The sequence below is a fragment of the Ylistrum balloti genome, unplaced genomic scaffold (assembly GCF_031769215.1).
Source record: "Ylistrum balloti isolate Yb309-2 unplaced genomic scaffold, AGI_CSIRO_Ybal_v1 Utg369766, whole genome shotgun sequence".
Classification (NCBI taxonomy): Eukaryota; Metazoa; Mollusca; class Bivalvia; order Pectinida; family Pectinidae; genus Ylistrum; species Ylistrum balloti.
Genome location: NW_026781962.1, coordinates 413,503 through 432,984, shown reverse-complemented (window position 1 = coordinate 432,984; position 19,482 = coordinate 413,503). Strand labels below are relative to the sequence as shown.

Here is a 19,482-nt window from a genome sequence, read left to right as displayed (position 1 = left end):
TGTTAGAAAACATGTCAAAAATAAATAAAATAACCTGAAAACACTTTGCCCTTTTTATCACAAGTATCATAACATGAGCTTTTGGTTGGTAAAAAGAAGTTAAAGGAAGTCGTTTGAGGATTTTAACACATTTGACCTCTATGACATTGAAACCATGTCCAGACCATTTATTTGAACCAGTAGGATAGCCATGCGGTACCGCCATCATGTTACTGACCAAACTTCAATGCCTTAAGCTCTTTGATGTTTGGTTAGATATTGTTGGAATATTTCACCAAATTTTACTGAAGTGACCTTGAACTTCAGACAGACTCTTTCATTTGAACATACTTGATAGCCCTTGACGCCTGCATACTGCTGACCAAAAATGACTCTTGACCACCTGTATATTGAAAATTCATCTTACCGCGACTTTATTCAATTGAACAAACCAGATAATCAAGCATGGTATCAACTAAATGTCATGACCTTAAGCCATTTAACATCAACTACACAAGTATTGCCTAGTCAATGTTTGAAAAGGCAAAAGGCATAGATTTGTGTGAAATTGTTTCATAATTGTTGACTCTAAAGAAAATCTTTGATATTGTCTCCTTTAATTAATATTATTCTTTTCGACCATCATTGTTCAAATTGTTTCCTTTTTTGCTTTCCTATTAGTTTTGTTGTCTTTCCATTTCTAGATATGTGTAGATCATTTCAATTACAACTTGACCTCTGGGATGACAGACATAAATAGTTCAGATGACCAGGTCAGCGGGGCATGCTGCAGCACTAATCTCTGTAACAACCAGACCCACAGAGTTCTGATCAATGTTAACAGTACGGGCTTGCTTCTACACAGGAGTGTTAGAAATTTGAACATTAGAGGTCGGTATCTTCATCAGTAAGTTGTAAGATATTATCGTCTGATGTTTAATCAAACAAATGGGAAAGCATGCATCAGTTTCACAAATTGTCAAATACTTTGAGTATCCTTCAGAGCGCAAACATCAATATCGTTTTGTTTTTTTGTTTTGTTTTTTTTTTTTTTTTAATTTTTGTTTTTTTTTTTTTTTTTTTTTTTTTTTTTTTTGTTTTTTTTTTTTTTTTTTTTAATTTTTGTTTTTTTTTTTTTTTTTTTTTTTTTTTTTGGAGGGGGGTTTGAATTTTTTCGTCAAAATTGACATGTTTTGACCCCCTCCCCCCGGTTTCATTTTTTTATGAAAGCGAAAGCAACACAAGCGGCAATTTTACCTACAGAACTTCCAACCGGAAATCTCCGGAGTTTGTACTCCAGATCCGAGTCGGAATGCTCCGATATGGGGACATCTATATGTAGTCTTCTGTCCCAGACTCTTCCCGATATGTGTCAGAACCAATGTATAACAGCTGTCGTGTGTCCTCGAACCTGTCGAAGATGTTGTAAGTATCAAATAATTTCAAACATAATAAAATCTACTTTGTAAAAGTCAAAAATTTCAATACCATAGATAAGTTCTGTGATAATATGTGTCTGCCGTTAGATTTGGTTACTTTTCCGATTCTAATAATTCTTACTTTCATTTATTGTACATTTCATAATATTATTTGTAAATCTTCAGAAATATTTTTCGTATTTATGTATTGATCTATTTATCTATGTATCTATTTCTGTGTTTTATCTGTTATGGGTTTTGTTTATGCTATTTAATTTATTGATTTATTCACAAAAAGATCGATAGAGTTTAACTGAACGCAAGAATTCTGTGTATCAATGGTTATATTTCAGTGTCCTGTCATTCTTGTGAACATGCTAGCAGACCGTCTGGTTGTAACCACACAAAGATATGTGAAGGAGGACAGGTACTTCGTTCGATCTTCAGACAAACTTAACAACTAAACATTAACTGCATCTTATGCGTCTTTGTATTCTGTCGATACAAATTATCGATGTAAATTGTAGATCTATTGATCTCAATGACTTTAACAAATACTTATCGTTCTAATGGTAGGGCCTTTAGACATAGGAGTATGCACGTATTAATTGTACTAGTTTGGACTAGTTTTAAAGGATTCCGGAAGAATAAGGTTTTTTCTCCTGCACTTCTTACCATCATACAACAATCCATCGAAACAATGTAATCATTGGTGTAGTTAAGGGTTAAAGACGACTGAGGAAAACCAAATGTCGTCGAAACAGATGTCAAAAACTAGCTTGGAAGTGCGATAATTTCAGAATACAATAAGTTTCGTAATTTCCTATCATAATTGAATGATTTTCAAAGAAGTGAATGTGTCTGATTTTTAATGGCAAATGTTCTTCATACGGTACTCCGGTACTCTAAAGGGCTCATCTGTGCTCTTCACCTGGGAAAGAATTTGTGACTTAGTTTTATCAGTGTATATTTGAAATTCTTCACTGTTAATGTTTTGATTGATATTGATGTTGATTGTAAACGTTTTGTCGTTTTAGCTTTGTTTCTCCTTGAAGACGATCAGTATGATGCTTGAACATGGATACCGACTGGGCTGTATGGATAAATATGTACGAATCTTTATTGGTGTCAAGGCCAAGCTTTTAAATTGCATTTGTTTCTCATCCCAATGCATTTGGCAAGTCTTGAAAACTTTCTATACAATTTATGTTACATGTAATAACACCCCAACTTCCATCACACACACACACACACACACACACACACACACACACACACACACACACACACACACACACACACACACACACACACATCTTGCTAATGTGAAATTTTAGAAATGTATGTTTTTCTACCAAAATGGATGTTTGTAACGTCATTTTCCAGATATGTGACAGTTTCCATAAAGAGGCTCCGATGGCATTCGGTCGTCGAGGACAGACGATAGAATTATCTCTAAACGGTGGCTGTTGTTCCACCGATCTATGTAACAACAGGGAGATGAATGGTGTTGTAATGCCACTTCCAGTGTCGACACAATCTATTACGTCAACGATGACGACACCATCTGTCTCGAGAACATCAGCAACAACAAGGTGTAGTGTATAATCTCCTCCCTCCCAAACTAAGAAAAATCAACTTTCCCGAAAAACAATTCCACGTTTGCATTGATAATAAGTACGTTTCCTCTGAAATACATCTAGAATATTGTCACCAAATCGATGCAAAAAGACAAATGTTGGAATAGCGATGATGGATCTTAGGTCAAAATCACTGTTATTAGCTCAGGTCTATATCAGGTTTATCAGAATAGATATCTATTTGTGTGTGTCATTGTAGAAAGTGTTGTTATTCAAATATTGATTTCATTTTAAATCAACTCTTTCCAGTATCTAGTTTTGGTGAGATTGTCATTGAAAACTTTAGTTTTATAGAACGAAAATTCGCGATTGTAAAATTTGAATTTTAAACATATGAAGCTTGGCGAGAATAACCCACAATCATACTAACCTTTCTGTATAGAATGAATTTTTTTTCTCGTCAATTACGAGAACTGAAATTTGGGCAATAGAGTTTGAAATAAAGTGTTACCTGGAGTATCCTATTACAGTATGTCCAGCCAGCACTGATTGTGCCGAGGGCTTCACACGTCATGGAACTGATTGTTACTACGCGAGTAGACAAAGCATGGCATGGATAGACGCTAAGGTAAATGCAATCACAGCTGATTTGGAATCTGTTCTTACAAGATGTTCATAGTAATGAAATAAGTTCTGACAAGAAGTACAAAGCATAATATGTCTTTTTCCCCAGAGATACTGCAATGAAAAATGTGCCGAACTTGTAAAATTTTCGACAACAGATTTTGCCCTTGAGATTTTACAACAGCTATATCGCATTGGACGACGTGAGTATAATTTGTATTACTTTGTTTGATATTTACATTCCTGGTATGGTGTTGATTTTGTTAATTTGATACTAAATTGAACAGAAGTTCTTGAGCATTGTAAGATGTGGAATTAAAATTGTCTGCCGATGTGGTATTTAAATATTGAACTGGTTTAGTTGCTATTCACGAGCATATAAATGCCAACAGGACAAGGAATAAATCATTGAAGCGTGAATGCATTTCATAGTTTGCCTATATTCATTTGAAAACAGTTCACTGCTTATATTTATCACTGTGATTTTTTCTCTTGATGTAATAAAGCAAGGTAACCTCATGTTTATTAACATAACTGACTATAGTAAGATTACATTGTGACTTTTTGATCCTACATAAAGATATTGAATATTCTTTACAGTTTTTACAGGCTTCTTTTCAAATGCATGGCTAGGTAAAGAAACAAGTTATCGGACGGACGACGAATGTCCGTAAGTCGTGTACACCATTTGTTGTTCGTCCGGATACTTTTTTCTTTGAATATTAGTTCACAACTGCTGTTTAAATAAACTTGGTCTTGAACAATTTTTAATGATATAAAGGTTTCGTTTCATATCAACTGTGCAATGCTAGCTTCTTACGATTAACTGATAATTTTTTTTATACATTTGTGTTCAGATCTACTATCACGTTCTCTAAAAGGACACACTCTTTCCACTTTCACGTTTGGTAGTCACGTCTCTTTAAGTTTCCGATTTTTTTCATGGTGTTTGTAATGTGTTTTGCCATTCTTTCAGTCGCAAACATGTATTATATTGACGCTCAGTACATTGCCAGTTCGGACAGTTGGAAATGGAGCAGTACTGGTGAATCTGTGCAGTTACCTCTGCTTTCGCCTTCTGACAATTCCACTGACGGTTTTTGTGGTGCAGTCGGGATTCAGCGATATTTTAACGGATTAGGTGTATTTTTCAGATCAACTACATGCTCAACAAAGCTCTCCCCAATTTGTCAAATATCCATCGAGAAATAATGAGGAAAATGATCTTTACCAATAAAATGTTTCTATATATATATATTTGTTTTGTTTACACTGTTAATGCTGTTATAAAAGAACTACAAATTATGGCAGTAGATACCTGCAAATTTTGAGGTCCCGTTCCCTTGAAATACGTACAATTTGTCGAACAAATATACAGGGGAAAAACCCTTTCACAAACTATAGTTACAGTTTACTGTCCACGGCCGTCAGCATGCCTTGGGAGCTGTGTGGGAAACCTGACGAATTATGAAATTTCCCTAACTTTTCTACTAACCAAAACCAGACCATCAGTTGACTTTATCAGCACTGACACTCGTTCATAGATATCGTTCTCCAAGTTACAGAGTCACAGCTGTCACTCGTGTGCTTATGTATGATTTGGTCCATATATCGCGTCACCACAATTTTCAATAACATGTTGTGTAATGATTGTGCAAAGATTGTGCTGACGTCACGATTTGAGTGATATAATTGGTATTGCGAAACATTAATTTCACATTTTGATTTGAATAAAAAATAATTTCATCAGGAAAATATATATATTACAGATATTATTCTTGGTATTGTGTCATGACGTCAGTATTATTTTATATGTATGACGTTATAATGATTATTTATGACGTCATAATGATTATTGATCTCGTCAAGTAAACAGTAATGAAAAATAAGCATTCCGCCAGCCATTTTTTATTGCATTGTTCATCGAAAAGGAATTTCAATTATTTAATATCTATACGCTGGATCTGACATATAAGAAAGTTTCCATTGCGTTTGTGATTTCATGAAACGAATCTTAGAAGTGTTTGCTAAACTTGGCGATCAAATGATAAAGCGTCGAGACGAGTTTCATAAATATCATATGAAATGAAAACAGATCAAAGATACTTTTTTTGTCTCATAACTGGAAAATGTTATATTTAAACAGATTATAAGGTCAAAATGGGAAGGACTAAATAAACCAGAGGGAGTTATTTTTTTTTTTTTTTTTTGCGCCATTTTCAATTAATGACGTAGTGTCATTATTACGACAGCATAATCGAATTCTGATTCGTGCAGACAATTAAACACATACAAAACAAGTACTTAACCATTACAAGTGCTAATTCACTAAAGCAGTTATGTCCTAAAATAGTATTTCGAAACGTGAACATTAATTCTATTTATACACGAACTGTCATGTCAACATGATTATATATTCTCTAACCTTGGATAGGTGGAACAATGGAGGAACAATTCATTGACGTCACACCAACAATTTAAAGCGTTGATATGACAACGATGTTACACATACAGAAACCCAAAAAGAGAAAAAAAAACTGATAATTAAACCCTTTGAGGGTTATATAGGATTATCTCAACCCCCGAGGAAAAATTATTAAATGGTAATTACTGGCCGACATGCCTCGTGTTTGCCCACTGAAAAAAATCTTCAGCAACAGTACTAATACATTAAGTAGTTAGATTACTTTTATGTTATATTAAATAATGACGTTACTGATGGAGTGAGCTGTTAGTTTATGTAATTATGACAATCGTCTCTTGGAACATTTATCTAGAATTCGCGCGTGATTTGATAATGACACTTATGAAATTGTAATACATTGATAGAACTATCGGTTTATTTGGAAGTAAGACGAAGGTCAAAATGCGTGCCAGCGAGAATTGGAGATAAGGTTGTGCCACCAGATAATAATCTCTTGATGATCTCGGGCAAGTTCAGTCTACTCTCAGCAGTGCAGCCCGATCAAAATGCTTGTCGTGCTCACAGGTAAATGTCGTTATATCTTTATTATTTGTATCATATATGTTAATATCTTTTAACGAATGTTAGTGATAACGAATTCGTTTCGAAAAAGAAGATAATATAGATAAAAATGAATCCTGTCTAATTATAGCGGAAGATAATCTTGATTAAGATAACGTTTTTGAACTTATTTGTGATGTAAAATCATTAATTTTCATGGGATGTTTGTTTATTGATGAATTCATGTTTGGTTACTAATGATTTAAAAAAAAAATGTAAGGAGATAAAAATTGACATAGACTTATGTACATTTGGACAATGTGATATATCCAAGAAATTAAGCGCCAATGAAAACAAAAGTTTTATAAAACCACGAAATTTGGGCCTCATAAAAATGAAATTCTATTGTATTCAAATTGATTGGAAATTCCGATCATTCTATTAATTTAAGTATTGTCTTCGGGTAATATGGCTGTAAATATGATGTTGTCTTTCCTTTTGTTTCGTTGATTTCTGAACCTTTTCCAAAACGATTGTACAGTTTTTTAACTAAAATTTTCGTTTTGATGAAAGTGACTACTGTAGACTTTCGGTTTCTAGTGTTGTCGTTAGCCGTCAGTCTGACCAATGGTCAAGGAACATGCACAGATGCTGTAGACTCAAGCATCTGTCGACTGTTGGCTTCAGAGTCGTTCGGACTTAAAACTGTCTGCACGGACCCTTGTCTTGCAAAGACATGCCAGAAAACATGCGGAAAGTGTCGTAAGTAAATTAGCAAAACTCAATTTGGTAAGCAAATGCAGGAATCACTTAGAAATATGTGCAGTGAATGCTACACTGGTGTAAATTATAACATTTCAAATATAAAATCGCTCTCCTCATGGACTCACAGAAATAAGAGCCACTGAAGAGGAAAATGAGTTTTTAGTGGACATATGTTGGTTTACTGTAACCTCTAATGCGTTCGCTATTTCATGGTCAGGTGCATATAAAGTTTCCCGTTCTTCCGTCATAATTCCGTTTCCTCTCATTTACTCTTTAACTGATACAGCTATAGAAGTGTGGTCTGTTGTATAAAGATCATTTGAAGGTCAGGTTTTGTTTTGTTTTGTTTATGGTCAAGAATCATTTCAAGAGTTACGGCCAAATATCATTACGATAACAGCAACAAACCCTGTACGAACAATATTAGAGAATCTTGCTCAAGTTATGATTAAAGAAATCTGGAGGCAGAACTTCATTTCTGAAAGACCGGACTTCAAAACAAACATCGCCTAACTTCTCATTCATTGACATCGTATTCCTCAGGCACGCCTAGTTTCAAAAATACAAACTAATTTACTTATTTTAGCACTAATTTTGAAACTAAAAACGTAGTCGTGCACATGTTAAAATATCTTTTATATCATTAAAGACGTTTTCCATACATTTTGCAATGTTTAAAAAAAATGGTATCAAATTATAAATCAAGACGCCATTTTCTCTTGACAGCACTACAGTGTTACTCTTGTCACAGTGTGACGTCACCAAGTGACTGTACCACCCTTACCACTTGTCCGTCAGGGGATCACGTAAGAAAAGATATATTCGTATTTGAACTCATAATAACACTTATTATTTACGTTTTCGACTAAACTATGTAATTATTCGTGGTTTGAAATATTGGTAAATAATAAAATCGATTCTCGAAAAGAAAAAAACTATTTTTTTTAAAAAATCCCCACCTATTCCGACTTACAATTATCCATGGTGTTAAAATATGACATGGTATGAACTGATAATTTCTTAAACTGGTTGTTGGAACATCCAACAAAAGCAGTAATTAAATTTACACTACCATACAATTACTTAATTTGATCATGACTTCTTTTCAGAAATGCATTGTGACTGAATCTTATAATGACGATTTTGTGAAGACGTACGCTCTTGGTTGTGCCCTTGAAAACGTAAGTAATTCAATTAGAATCAAAATAATGTGTATTCATTTGGGAAAGCTCCAGTATGATAAAAAAATTCCTAAATCAGAGTCGTCAAACTTATTTCAGTGTGCTGTGTTTTAATTGCTCAAGTGCAAACGTGAAAAGACAATATGATTAAAACAATATATAATATAGTTAATATAAGTTAATTAATAATAATGATAAGTTATTTTGAAGTAATCCGAAGATATTTTATGACCAAGATATCATTTTGCTAATTGTGACAAGTGTTATAATGTCCTCAGGTTTGTCAGAACAACTTTGGAGGAACCACAGGTAAACGATCTGTATTGGACGGTAGCTGCTGTAGTACTGACCTCTGTAATTACAACATATCCAGCATAACACCGCCTCTTGCTGGTAAGACTTTATACCTTGTTCTCATTTGAAAGCGTGATATTGCTAACTTGTATTGACCAAGGTTTATATAATAATAAACTTTATTTATTTTACAACAATTGCGAAACGAGTTATGTCAATTTATACTAATCACTCTTGTTGGCCCGGATGTAGGCGCGCGAGGGGTCTTATTGTGGGAGGAAACCGGGAAAACCCACGTGATCGGGCAGGTGACCTCTTACCTTTTCGCGTTCGTTCCGGGAATCGAACCCCGGTCGGCTAGGTGAAAGGCGAGTGCGTTACCACTGCGCCACCCGACCACAAAGGTTTACATGGTGGATGTCGTCGATGAAGCAGAAGACGCTTACTCTTCAGGAACACCTGTTCTTAATCTTATTGTACATTTTGAGGAGTCTTCGTGTAAATTATTCTTTTGTTCATATATTTCCCTATTGTTATTGAATCAGGATTATGAATATGTTGACAAGTTTGCACTAACTTGATTTTTTAACTGGCCCAGAACTGCAATGTACAAAATACAAAAACAATCGCTCCTATTCATATAGTTAACAACTGGCAAATTGAACTGTCGTAATGCACACTTTGTTTGTATACATTCCATTTTATTATGTGCGATATTTTTTACATTTTTAAAAACATTTTTTCATTAAGTTCAAATTAGGAATTCAATTTAGGTACGGTTAATTATATAATTCCATGGAAGTACTCTTGTAGGAATTATCTTAACAACACCTGCTGCGGTTGTCGCCCCAGACGCATCGATTGCACCTGCACCTGTGGCCACCACCAGAGGTCCCTGTGCCGATTTTAACAATGAACTTTGCACTCAACTTGCGTTTGCTATGCCTGATATTTGTACAAACGATTGCATCGCAACCAAGGTGTGCCCATCCATGTGTGGAAAATGTCGTAAGTAATCTGTCATTAATCTTAAAAATCATTATGTAATACATTCATTCTTCAGCAAGAAACATATCATTATTTTGATAGTAACTGGTGAAATTAAGTTAAATGAACTCTCTACATCAACCTGCTGGTAGAATGATAGGTCGATGGCCAACATGAAGTTATATAAACCCACTTTCAGTTTGAAATACCTATCAAATATAAGTAAAAGGAATTAGGACATGCTGATTTGTGAATTTACTAATTAACTTTTAATATTGGACTCATAGACGTCTCCTAGTCGACATCTATTTAAGATACATACTTATTTGTACTACTATCAAAACAACATCAATTGCTTCGTGTTACGCGTGTATGTTTTCTCTTTGAAAGTGTCGTGTTTCAACTGTGACAATGTTAATGATCCCTCTGCCTGCACATCCACTGTTACCTGTAACCCTGGCCAGGTAAGTTAGTTACGACGATAAAAAAATCTATATCTATTGTAAATCAAACCTTTGACGATTTTATTTTTATTCTTAGAATACATCGTTGTTTTTATTTCGTCGCAAAATGGCAAGGAGGAATCAATAAAAATAGTTGTGAATTGTAAAGATAGGCTTACCTTGTTCTCATTTTGGAACATGAAATTATCTACTTGGATTGATCAGATTTATATGGTGGTTGTCGTCAATGAATCGGATGATACTTGTCCTTTCGGGATAACTGATCTTATCGAACTTTACATCTTATTTTGTGTTTTTAGTTTGCCCTAGCTTCATCAAATTTGAGTGTAAAGTAAGATTTTGTCGATCAGTCTTTTTTCATTGTTATTTTTTGGTAAAAGATGTTCAGGACTATATTTTTACTTCTGACAGCGAACAACTGACACTTAGTTCATATACTTCATAAGTATTTCTCTTTTACCTATCAAGAACAACTTGAATACATTCTTGTAAATAAATAAGTATGGACGTCAAAAGAATAAAAAGTACCAGAAACAGTAAGAGTAATATTGCGTTTGATTTTTTTTTACTACACAGAGATGCTACATCACGGAAACTTACAACTCTTTGACATTTGAACATGGATTCCGAACGGGCTGCATTGACGATAAAGTAATTAGCTACAAGAAAATAATTCACTTTCATGGAAGATTTTTTTTTCATTTAGTTTGATACTCTTATTACAAGAATTCATATGTCAAAGAATTCTCAAGATAAGTATAAGTAAATTCAATGAGCAATATTTATCCTCAAGATCAAGTACCCTTAAAATAGTCAGTTTTGACAGGAACCCCGAAAATTGAACCTCGCGAAAAAAACATAAATTTCGCAATGTATAATTTCATCAAAAACTATAATTATTTACAACGTACATAACTTTGGGAGATGATTGATATAACAATTATAATGGTTTTAATGACAGTTTCTTTTCTTCGAATTACAAATATTATCTCAACAAGGTCGTTCACAGCAAATATACATTTGTGACGTATGTACAATAAGCATGTCAAATTATGTTTCAGTTTAGAATTAATTTTCAAAAATCGTTGAAAAATTTGAAAACTTCGCTTAATACAACTCCGTTCTATATTTTGTGAAGCATTTTCGTTTTTCCTACTTCTACACACACCATTCAAGAATTTTGTGAAATGATATAACAAAAAAATCCAAGCAGCACAAAGCTGTCTTATGATGCAATTTTATTTATTTTCGTTTGTATACTGTACCAAAATTAACATAACATTTCATAACAGTCTTTTCTCCGAATGAATTAGAATGTGTGGAAAATATTTCTAAAGATTAATCTAAGATGTCACTATTACCTTTGTGTATATACAGCTCTGCTCTAACCTGACCGTCGGAGGCCCAGTTGATACAGTTGGTCCTGCACTGATTGGACGAAGATCTCATTTCCACTTCTCTCTGGACGGAGATTGCTGCGCATCTGATTTTTGTAACGACAGGATCCAGACGACAGTGGCGCCTGTAGTAACTACACCCGCACCAGTAGGCACCATGCAGCCAAGTGGACCTTCAGTCACCAATTCACCAGGTGGACCCATGGTTACCAGCCAGCCAGGAGGAACAAACGTAACCCCAAATCCTCAGGGTAACAATAGCAGTCCTTCTTCAACTTTAACAATACCCCATTTACTGTCATCGCTAGACTTGATATGTTTTATTGCATTCTATTTAAAACTGATGACCAACGTTTGCTGACACTTGTCACGTGACCGTCGATGTGACAAAATATCTTCACATAGATCTTTGTTTCGTATTCTGTCTCCTATGATCGCCCATGTAACTTTCCTAACAACGTTTTGAAACGTGTATTTATCATTTACATTTAATTTAATTAAATTCTAATTTCAATCTAATTTATTACATTTTTGGTAAGTGGTTTTGTTTTACAAAGTTAAGTTTTCCGGTCTATTTATCCTTTGTATTCGTTTACTTTTTTTAGTCCATTATTTCAAAGAACCCTGATAAATGATTGATGCTTTTAGCAGTAGAGCCTTTGATTTAAATGAAAATCAGATTAATAGCGTCTATCCTCGGATAACATGATGACGGGATGTAATTGTTCTAGGGGGATATTTCCTTGTCCAAAAATTGGTCGTTAGCGTTTGTTAAATATATAGCTTATGGGCTCGAGCCAAATTGACACTGACTTATAGGGAAATAAACAATGTTGCTAACAGATGGCTATGTATTTTGATTTTAACTGTTTAACTTGGATTTACTATGTCCTTAAAACCATTAGATGAATATCAAATTTTATTTGAAGGTATCCCTTAGTTGCAATTTTGGATCAGTCGAAAGCAAATAACTGACGATATCCTTCTTGGATATTTACATCAGAAGATTTCATTGATGAATACACATTGAAGTATCGATCTCAGATAGCATATGCTAGAATGGGTTACCAGTTTTGATGATGTTCCCTCTTGGTTTATTTAGCTGGCTGTACAACAAATATTAGGAAAGATGACAAAAGATAAGATAATTTTATACTTAAATAGCCTATTAGCATTGTAATCTAAATGAAGGAGTGAGTTGTCAGTTTGGTGACCTGGAAATACCACGTGTCAAAAGCTAAGAATGAAGACCATGCGATGCCAGGCACTAGAATATCCACTGTTTGATCTCTGGCATAAACCACATCCTCAGACATCCTCAAGGGTTATGATATTGTCATTTTTTCTCTTAAGCCTTGAAGCAGATTGATTACAGAGTTTAAAAAATGTTAGGAAATGTTTACAAATGTACCAGAGAATACTTCTGTCTCTTCAGAGCGTAGTTAAATTTGTAAATGTTCTTGAACAGGCTGCAGCTGGAGCGGAGATTGTCCACCAGGGTTCCACCCCTACCAAGGCAAATGTTACAACTTTGGTGATGTGGAGATGGAATGGGATGATGCTCTGGTAAATATTAAATCAGCTGGCTGGCGTGCTCATGGGTATATAGCTTATGCGATATTACATGAAATAGTTGTTGTAATATGAATAGTATGATATTTTAGTACGAAAACAAGTTTTGTTTTTTTAGTTCAACTGATTGCTGGGAGTAATGCTACTTACTCTCTGTGTATATTTTTTGTAAATTTTTCTTTGCATTTAATGGGATGTAAAAATGCAACTGGACAGTAAATATTTGTGATATTACTTGAGTACCTACAGGTATGATCAATAGTACCTGATCACATACACATGGATACCAGCCCACTTATACCCCCGTATACATCAATACCTATAACACCTGATGACATCTTCGCCCCACTGAAGCAATTCAATCTTGTAATACTTCGATTTTAATGTTGTACCAAGCTGTAAGACTGCCTTAGCCATATGGATTGTTTCCTCAGAAAGTCAGTCATGCTATGGTGAGCCTGTCAACTTTGTTCCTCTGTCACAGAGGCTCTAGATACTATATTGTTGAATAGAAGCCCTCTGTGGCATCTGAAATTGTTAATTAATAAAAACATTTTATAATTTATTCTTTTGTTTGTTTTTAGGGCTATTGCAAGCAAAGGTGTTCCTATCTCGCTGAACTGAAAACTGAAGACCAACTAGAGGCAGTCATGAACCATTTCCGTAAAAATCCCAATACAGGTATTTTGAGTTTAGTTCGGTTATCTCCCCAACATGCAGTTTTTGAACATGGTCTTAATATCTGTTCCCTTGAATACTATTGCGTATGCCGGCGAAATACAAATGCAAATGCAAAATACTTTTCTTCGGACGGTTAACCATGAAGACTACACCCTGCCTTCTAAAAGGTCAAAATGTAAATATTTTCTATATTTACTATGTATTTTATTATGATATTGCGAATAGACAATGACAACTGTCTTCCAATTTCTCAAAATGGCCGCCATTGACTCCTTTTGCAACAGCAGAGGTAGTGTGAGGGACATATATAACGTACCAATTAAAGATACATGCAAGTTGTAGTTGTCCTACATCTAGTGACCTTCGATTCAATTGGTATGTTCCTGATGGGAAGGGGGACACAGAGTGTCATCTGTTTTCAGTTCCATTCCGTTGCGTTTCACTGAGTCGGTCCCATATTCATAACACTACTCTAATAACTTACTTACCTTTGGGTATTTGATGACAATCTATACAAAAGTAAATAATAATAATACCTCTCAAGAGTACGTATATCAGGTTTCTATGGTTAAGGTCAAGTGGTCACTATCCAGTAAAGAGGCCCAGTCAGTAACATAAAACAAAAAAAAACTTTCCCTTTTTTTATCAAATTTATGAAAAGTGGGTTGAGGAGAAAAACGAAAAGACTTGTGTTTCAAGGTTCAAAAGTCAAGGCCAATGCTACTATTCAGCGTAAAATATATAAAAGAGTCACAAGATCTAGGTCACCATTGCTATTAATAGATATTTGTCAAACCATGATACTGGTGCTGGTGCAAAGGCATATATATTTCTTAAGTGGACATAATTTAATCTTTATTTTGAAAGTGTATTCTGTATTGATAATTGATTTCGCAGTCAGCTTTTAAGGGTCATGAAGAAAAGGTCACACATACACGTACAAAAATATTTATTTTGATAACACTCTCGTCCAGAAGGTGGATTTGACTTTTAATCAGTGGAGACTTAACTCTATATATGGCAATGTAATGCATATATCCAATCAAACGCTCGACTGTTCGAGCGTCCTGGACTTATAATCTTTTGTATGTAACCATACTTGAAAACAATGTTTGTTTATGAACATGATATCGTACTGGCGATGTTTACTTTCAATTTTACCCTATTTGGGAACATGTGAAGTTATCTACATTTATATGATTTTGTTCGTGCAGACTATCAACCATTAAACCGTAACTTAAAGAAATGGGCGATAGCAATATTGGATGATATACGCGACTGTGCAGTTGTACAACGCGAACAGTGTCCGACATCTACACTGGGTTATATTTAGTTAGAATCTGCATCAATATGCTTATAATAACGCAAATTTCGTGATGTCATTCTATGATAATTTAAATATCATTATGATTCTCTGATTCATGACATTTTAGACAATTCTATGTGGACTGCATATTCAACAAAAAAGATACTGTAAGTTCAACCACATTAATTTTCCACGGTAGCATTTTGATTAAACAATTTAGCGAGATGCAACGCTTAACGCAAATTCAGAAGGGTAAAGCAATTGCGTATTGGTGGATGTTTATAGCCTAACTGCTGTCGCACGGCAGTTTGGCGTTGCCCGTGTAAAATTAACCGTGCCTATACACGTTTCCATGCCACTGAGTAAGTTTCCGATCGTCCGAGGAGTGATCGTCCGTGTGTAACGACCACACGACAAGACATGGCGATTCGATTGTCACACTTGCGCAACAGATTCAAGACTGCTGTAGAGACTGCGTCGCATACTTTCGGTACTCATGGCAGACCCATTAGTGCTCAAACTGCCAGGTACCGCTTGCGTGCCGAGAGAATCATTGCGCGCCGACCTTATTTCACCTCTGACACCACGGAGGCGGCAAGTGCGTCTTGACTGGATGCGCAGACATGGCCAAAATAGGTTTGGGATGCGTCGGTGGAGGCGTATGATGTTCATCAACGAGTCTAGAGTCTGTCTGTATCAATAGACGGAAGAAAAGGGTATATCGCAGACGCGGTGAGCGTTTCATCGACGCATGCGTGTTTGAACGAGATAAATTCGATGGGGCTTCTGGAATTGTTTGGGGAGGCATCTTCCATGGAGTAAAATCACCCTAAGTTGTCCTGGATCCAAATTCGATGCCGTTCGATACAGAGACCAGATCGTCCAACCACATGTTCTTCCACATCTAAGACGTCATAACCTAATTTTCCATCAAGGCAATGCTCGACCGCATGTAGCCAGAGTCTGTCGTGATTTTCCCACAGCGAACAACATGCAGCCTCTGGAATGGCCCCCATATAGCCCCTACATATCTCCTAAAGAGCATCTGTGGTATGAGCTTGACAGGCGTATTAGGAAAGGTCAACAACTCCCCCCACCCCCTTCACCACCCCCCATCTCCCCAGTTGATCGCAGCATTAACACAAGAATGTAACAACATTACCTGAAGGCAAATTAATGTTCTCAAGAACAGTACAGGGAGTATTTCAAGAGGTACCCGCACCAGGTACTGAAGTGTCATTTTGTTTTTCGCGGGTATCCCACTTTGAGTAACTACTGACGACACGAGTGACGTTACACAGACGTTGTAAAGAGTAGATTTGTTCCTTAACATTGATATGAAGTTTTGTACAACTTTCCCGAAATATCATAGGCTCTTGACTGCAAAATTTAATTGTGCGTTTTTGTTTTTGTTTTTTTTTTTAGTATCTATACATAAACAAATTACCCCGATACAGGTAAATCCTTTGTATACAAATTAATTTCCAAACCACCTATCAATACTGCTACTATTATGGTCTGCATTATGTCATTACATTATACTTTATTTATACATGTATTTTATTTGTTGCTGCTTTTGAAATTGGTCTGTTGCTTAGATAGTACGTGTCGCTTCTTGCATTAAGATAGAAATTTTATTTTTTTCATGAAAATCACGCGAAATATCCATGCTATATGCTTCTGTTACATGAAGATTTTTGAGTAAATGAGTGTTAATGTAGATTTTCGAAACGTATCTTTAGGTGATTTATCTACACTAGAAAGAAAATTATAGAAACACTCATGAAACAAGATAAAAAGTAGTTTTATTGTTCCTAAATAATAAATTATAAAAATGAATATACATACAGGCTTATTACCAGCTTCCTTTTCAGGGTACACTACATCTAAGGATTATTTCACTGGGGCGCTGGAAGTTGGATCCAGCGGGGTATATAGGTGGATTTGGTTTCACAGTCAAGATTCCGTTAGTCCCACGTTAGTTGTATCTTATCTAAACAGTGGTAATCACTGTAGTGTCGTCAGGCATTTCGGAGGGCTGACCTTTATGTTAGGGCACACACATTGTAAACAATTATTTCCACCCATGTGTGAAGTTATGATGTCCCTTTAATCGAGGTTTGTATATCGAATGCACGTGAACCTATATAAACATACTTCTGAATATACAAATGTTTGTGTGTCGTATTTTCAAGAGTTTTTTTTCCGACGAACAATTTTACTGGTTCTCGATGTCTGCTACCACTTTTGGGTGCTATGATTAGGTATTGTATCAATTAAATAACGAAAGCCGGTTCAGATGTTGCAGATTTGATATTGGTCTTGATCTTGAACTAGGGAAATGATGGCTTCTTTCCAGGCTTTGATTCCGATGAAGAATATTTTGTTGGGGCGGTAGACAGGGGCGTAGGGAGATGGACCTGGTTCCATAGTGGTGATGAGGTCGATCATGTCCTAATGACTCCAAGCTACCACGCGCACAAATACGACCATTGTGCTACTGTCTACTTTGAAGACGACGACGATGATGTTGATTATGACTACTTTGGAATTGACAACGTCTTTTGTGATGAAGTGTTCCGACCTATGTGTGAAGTTGATCGAGTGTAGAAATAGCAATGCAAACGATGTCATTAAAATATGCGTACATGGATTTTGTTGATGCTTATGCTTTGCTTTTTTGTAGACATTTCAGAAGCAATGACACCCAATACTGATTCTTGAAAATTGTTCAAATGCTTTTATGCCATAGGAAGGAACTATAGTTGTGAAGATCCATGAACAGCACAGAAATAAAAGCATTAAAGCAAAAACTGAAATTACAACGGAAAACGAAATATATTTTTTAATAAGATGATCAATATCTGCAATTATCTGGCAATACAAGGTGTATAAAGTTCATTATGGTAGAAAATGTACCATGCATGACGTCCAGCTTGACTCCATTGAGCCATCAATATAATTGTAGTAGTAGCCGTCAAAATTGCAGCTCCACTTGACAATTCATAATTTTACTTTAATGAACAACATCAAGGTAAAACATTTCAGCGTCAAGTTGCCTTGTTATGTCGTTTATGGTCGTTGTAAATGACAGTGATTTACAGACAAATATGTCAAGACAATTTAGTTAACCCCACCGTACATAATAAAAGACAACTTTAAGACAATCTAAGTGAAATTATCGTTATAGATAGTAAACATTCATCATGATAAATATCATACATGTAGAATATCTATTAGTTTACATCAGTTTATTGTTAGCGTGACCATGTTAGCGATTTACATATATCAACATTAGTAAATACAGGTTTGTTTAATGTATTTCATTACTTCACATTGACATTGAAAGTTTTATTGTTTTACTTCGAAACCGGCTCAGTTGCTTTTTTTCGTCTTCGTTTTCATGTTGGGTGTGTTTGTGATCCGTCAAGACTTACTCTTCCTTCTTTTCTCTTTAGGGCTGAAATCTTGCTGTCGGATGAATGTCCCATTTCCACTTTCTTAGTGTATTATAATTGTCTTGACTAGGGATATAAGAGCTTGTATCTGTTTTCTCTTAGAAAAACAAAACAAATATATATCATTATCTAAAACGATGGAAACAAGAGGAAAATAAGAAGATTGATACCGTTCGTTTCAGGGTATGACCACATCGCTGACTATTACATAGGGGCTTTTGACAAAGGCATAGGCATATGGACATGGTTTAACAGCGGTGAAATGGTCTCTACAGATATAGTCGACCCAGATTATCATGAGCACACCATAGACCAATGTGCTGTGGCCATGGAAGTTAGCGTCGGGGCTCCGCTTGATCGTGACTTTGCCTATGTTGCTGCGCCATGTACGGAGTTGTACCGTCCGATGTGTGAAGTTTTGCGTCAGTGAAGATGACGTCAATTTAAATAACTGCGCTTGTCTGGTCTTGTGAAAAGATGTTTCCACGATTAAAAGAAAAGTTTTGATCAGATAATGAGTTTAAAGTTTACGACAGGATAGAATAAATGTTTAACTTTAACACATACGAATATGCGTAAAACCTTCACTAAAAGCCAAGGTTCAAACAAAAGATGTCAACATGCAAAGGTTGTAATGTTCAATCCATACGCAAACCAAACATCTTCAAGCTCTTGAAACATTTACAATCAAGAAGATTCGTACGTTTTGATATTTTTCAAGTATGTCTAATTATACTCTTATTTCATTTTAGCGTTTTGAAATTTCATCCAGTCTAAGGTTGAATTCCAGCCTCAGTTTCTTCCAGTATTC

At 35.3% G+C, this 19,482-nt stretch overlaps 1 protein-coding gene across 1 annotated transcript; it reads left to right on the top strand.

Moving 5' to 3' along the window:
- Nucleotides 1-6,571: 6,571 nt before the first annotated feature.
- LOC132543812 (uncharacterized) lies at nt 6,572-19,101 on the top strand. Its single transcript, XM_060207330.1, has 12 exons — nt 6,572-6,590; nt 7,140-7,328; nt 8,058-8,137; nt 8,441-8,512; nt 8,791-8,905; nt 9,620-9,814; nt 10,184-10,257; nt 10,834-10,908; nt 11,635-11,905; nt 13,123-13,220; nt 13,811-13,907; nt 18,854-19,101. Exons 1-12 carry the CDS (start codon nt 6,572-6,574, stop codon nt 19,099-19,101), a joined length of 1,533 nt encoding a protein of 510 aa, XP_060063313.1.
- Nucleotides 19,102-19,482: the final 381 nt, after the last annotated feature.

Excerpts from the sequence above, each read along its gene's own strand:
- LOC132543812 (XM_060207330.1), top strand. Across the intron at positions 11,906-13,122 it reads CGTAACCCCAAATCCTCAGG|GCTGCAGCTGGAGCGGAGAT; the intron begins GTAACAATAGCA and ends GTTCTTGAACAG. Across the intron at positions 13,908-18,853 it reads CCGTAAAAATCCCAATACAG|GGTATGACCACATCGCTGAC; the intron begins GTATTTTGAGTT and ends CGTTCGTTTCAG.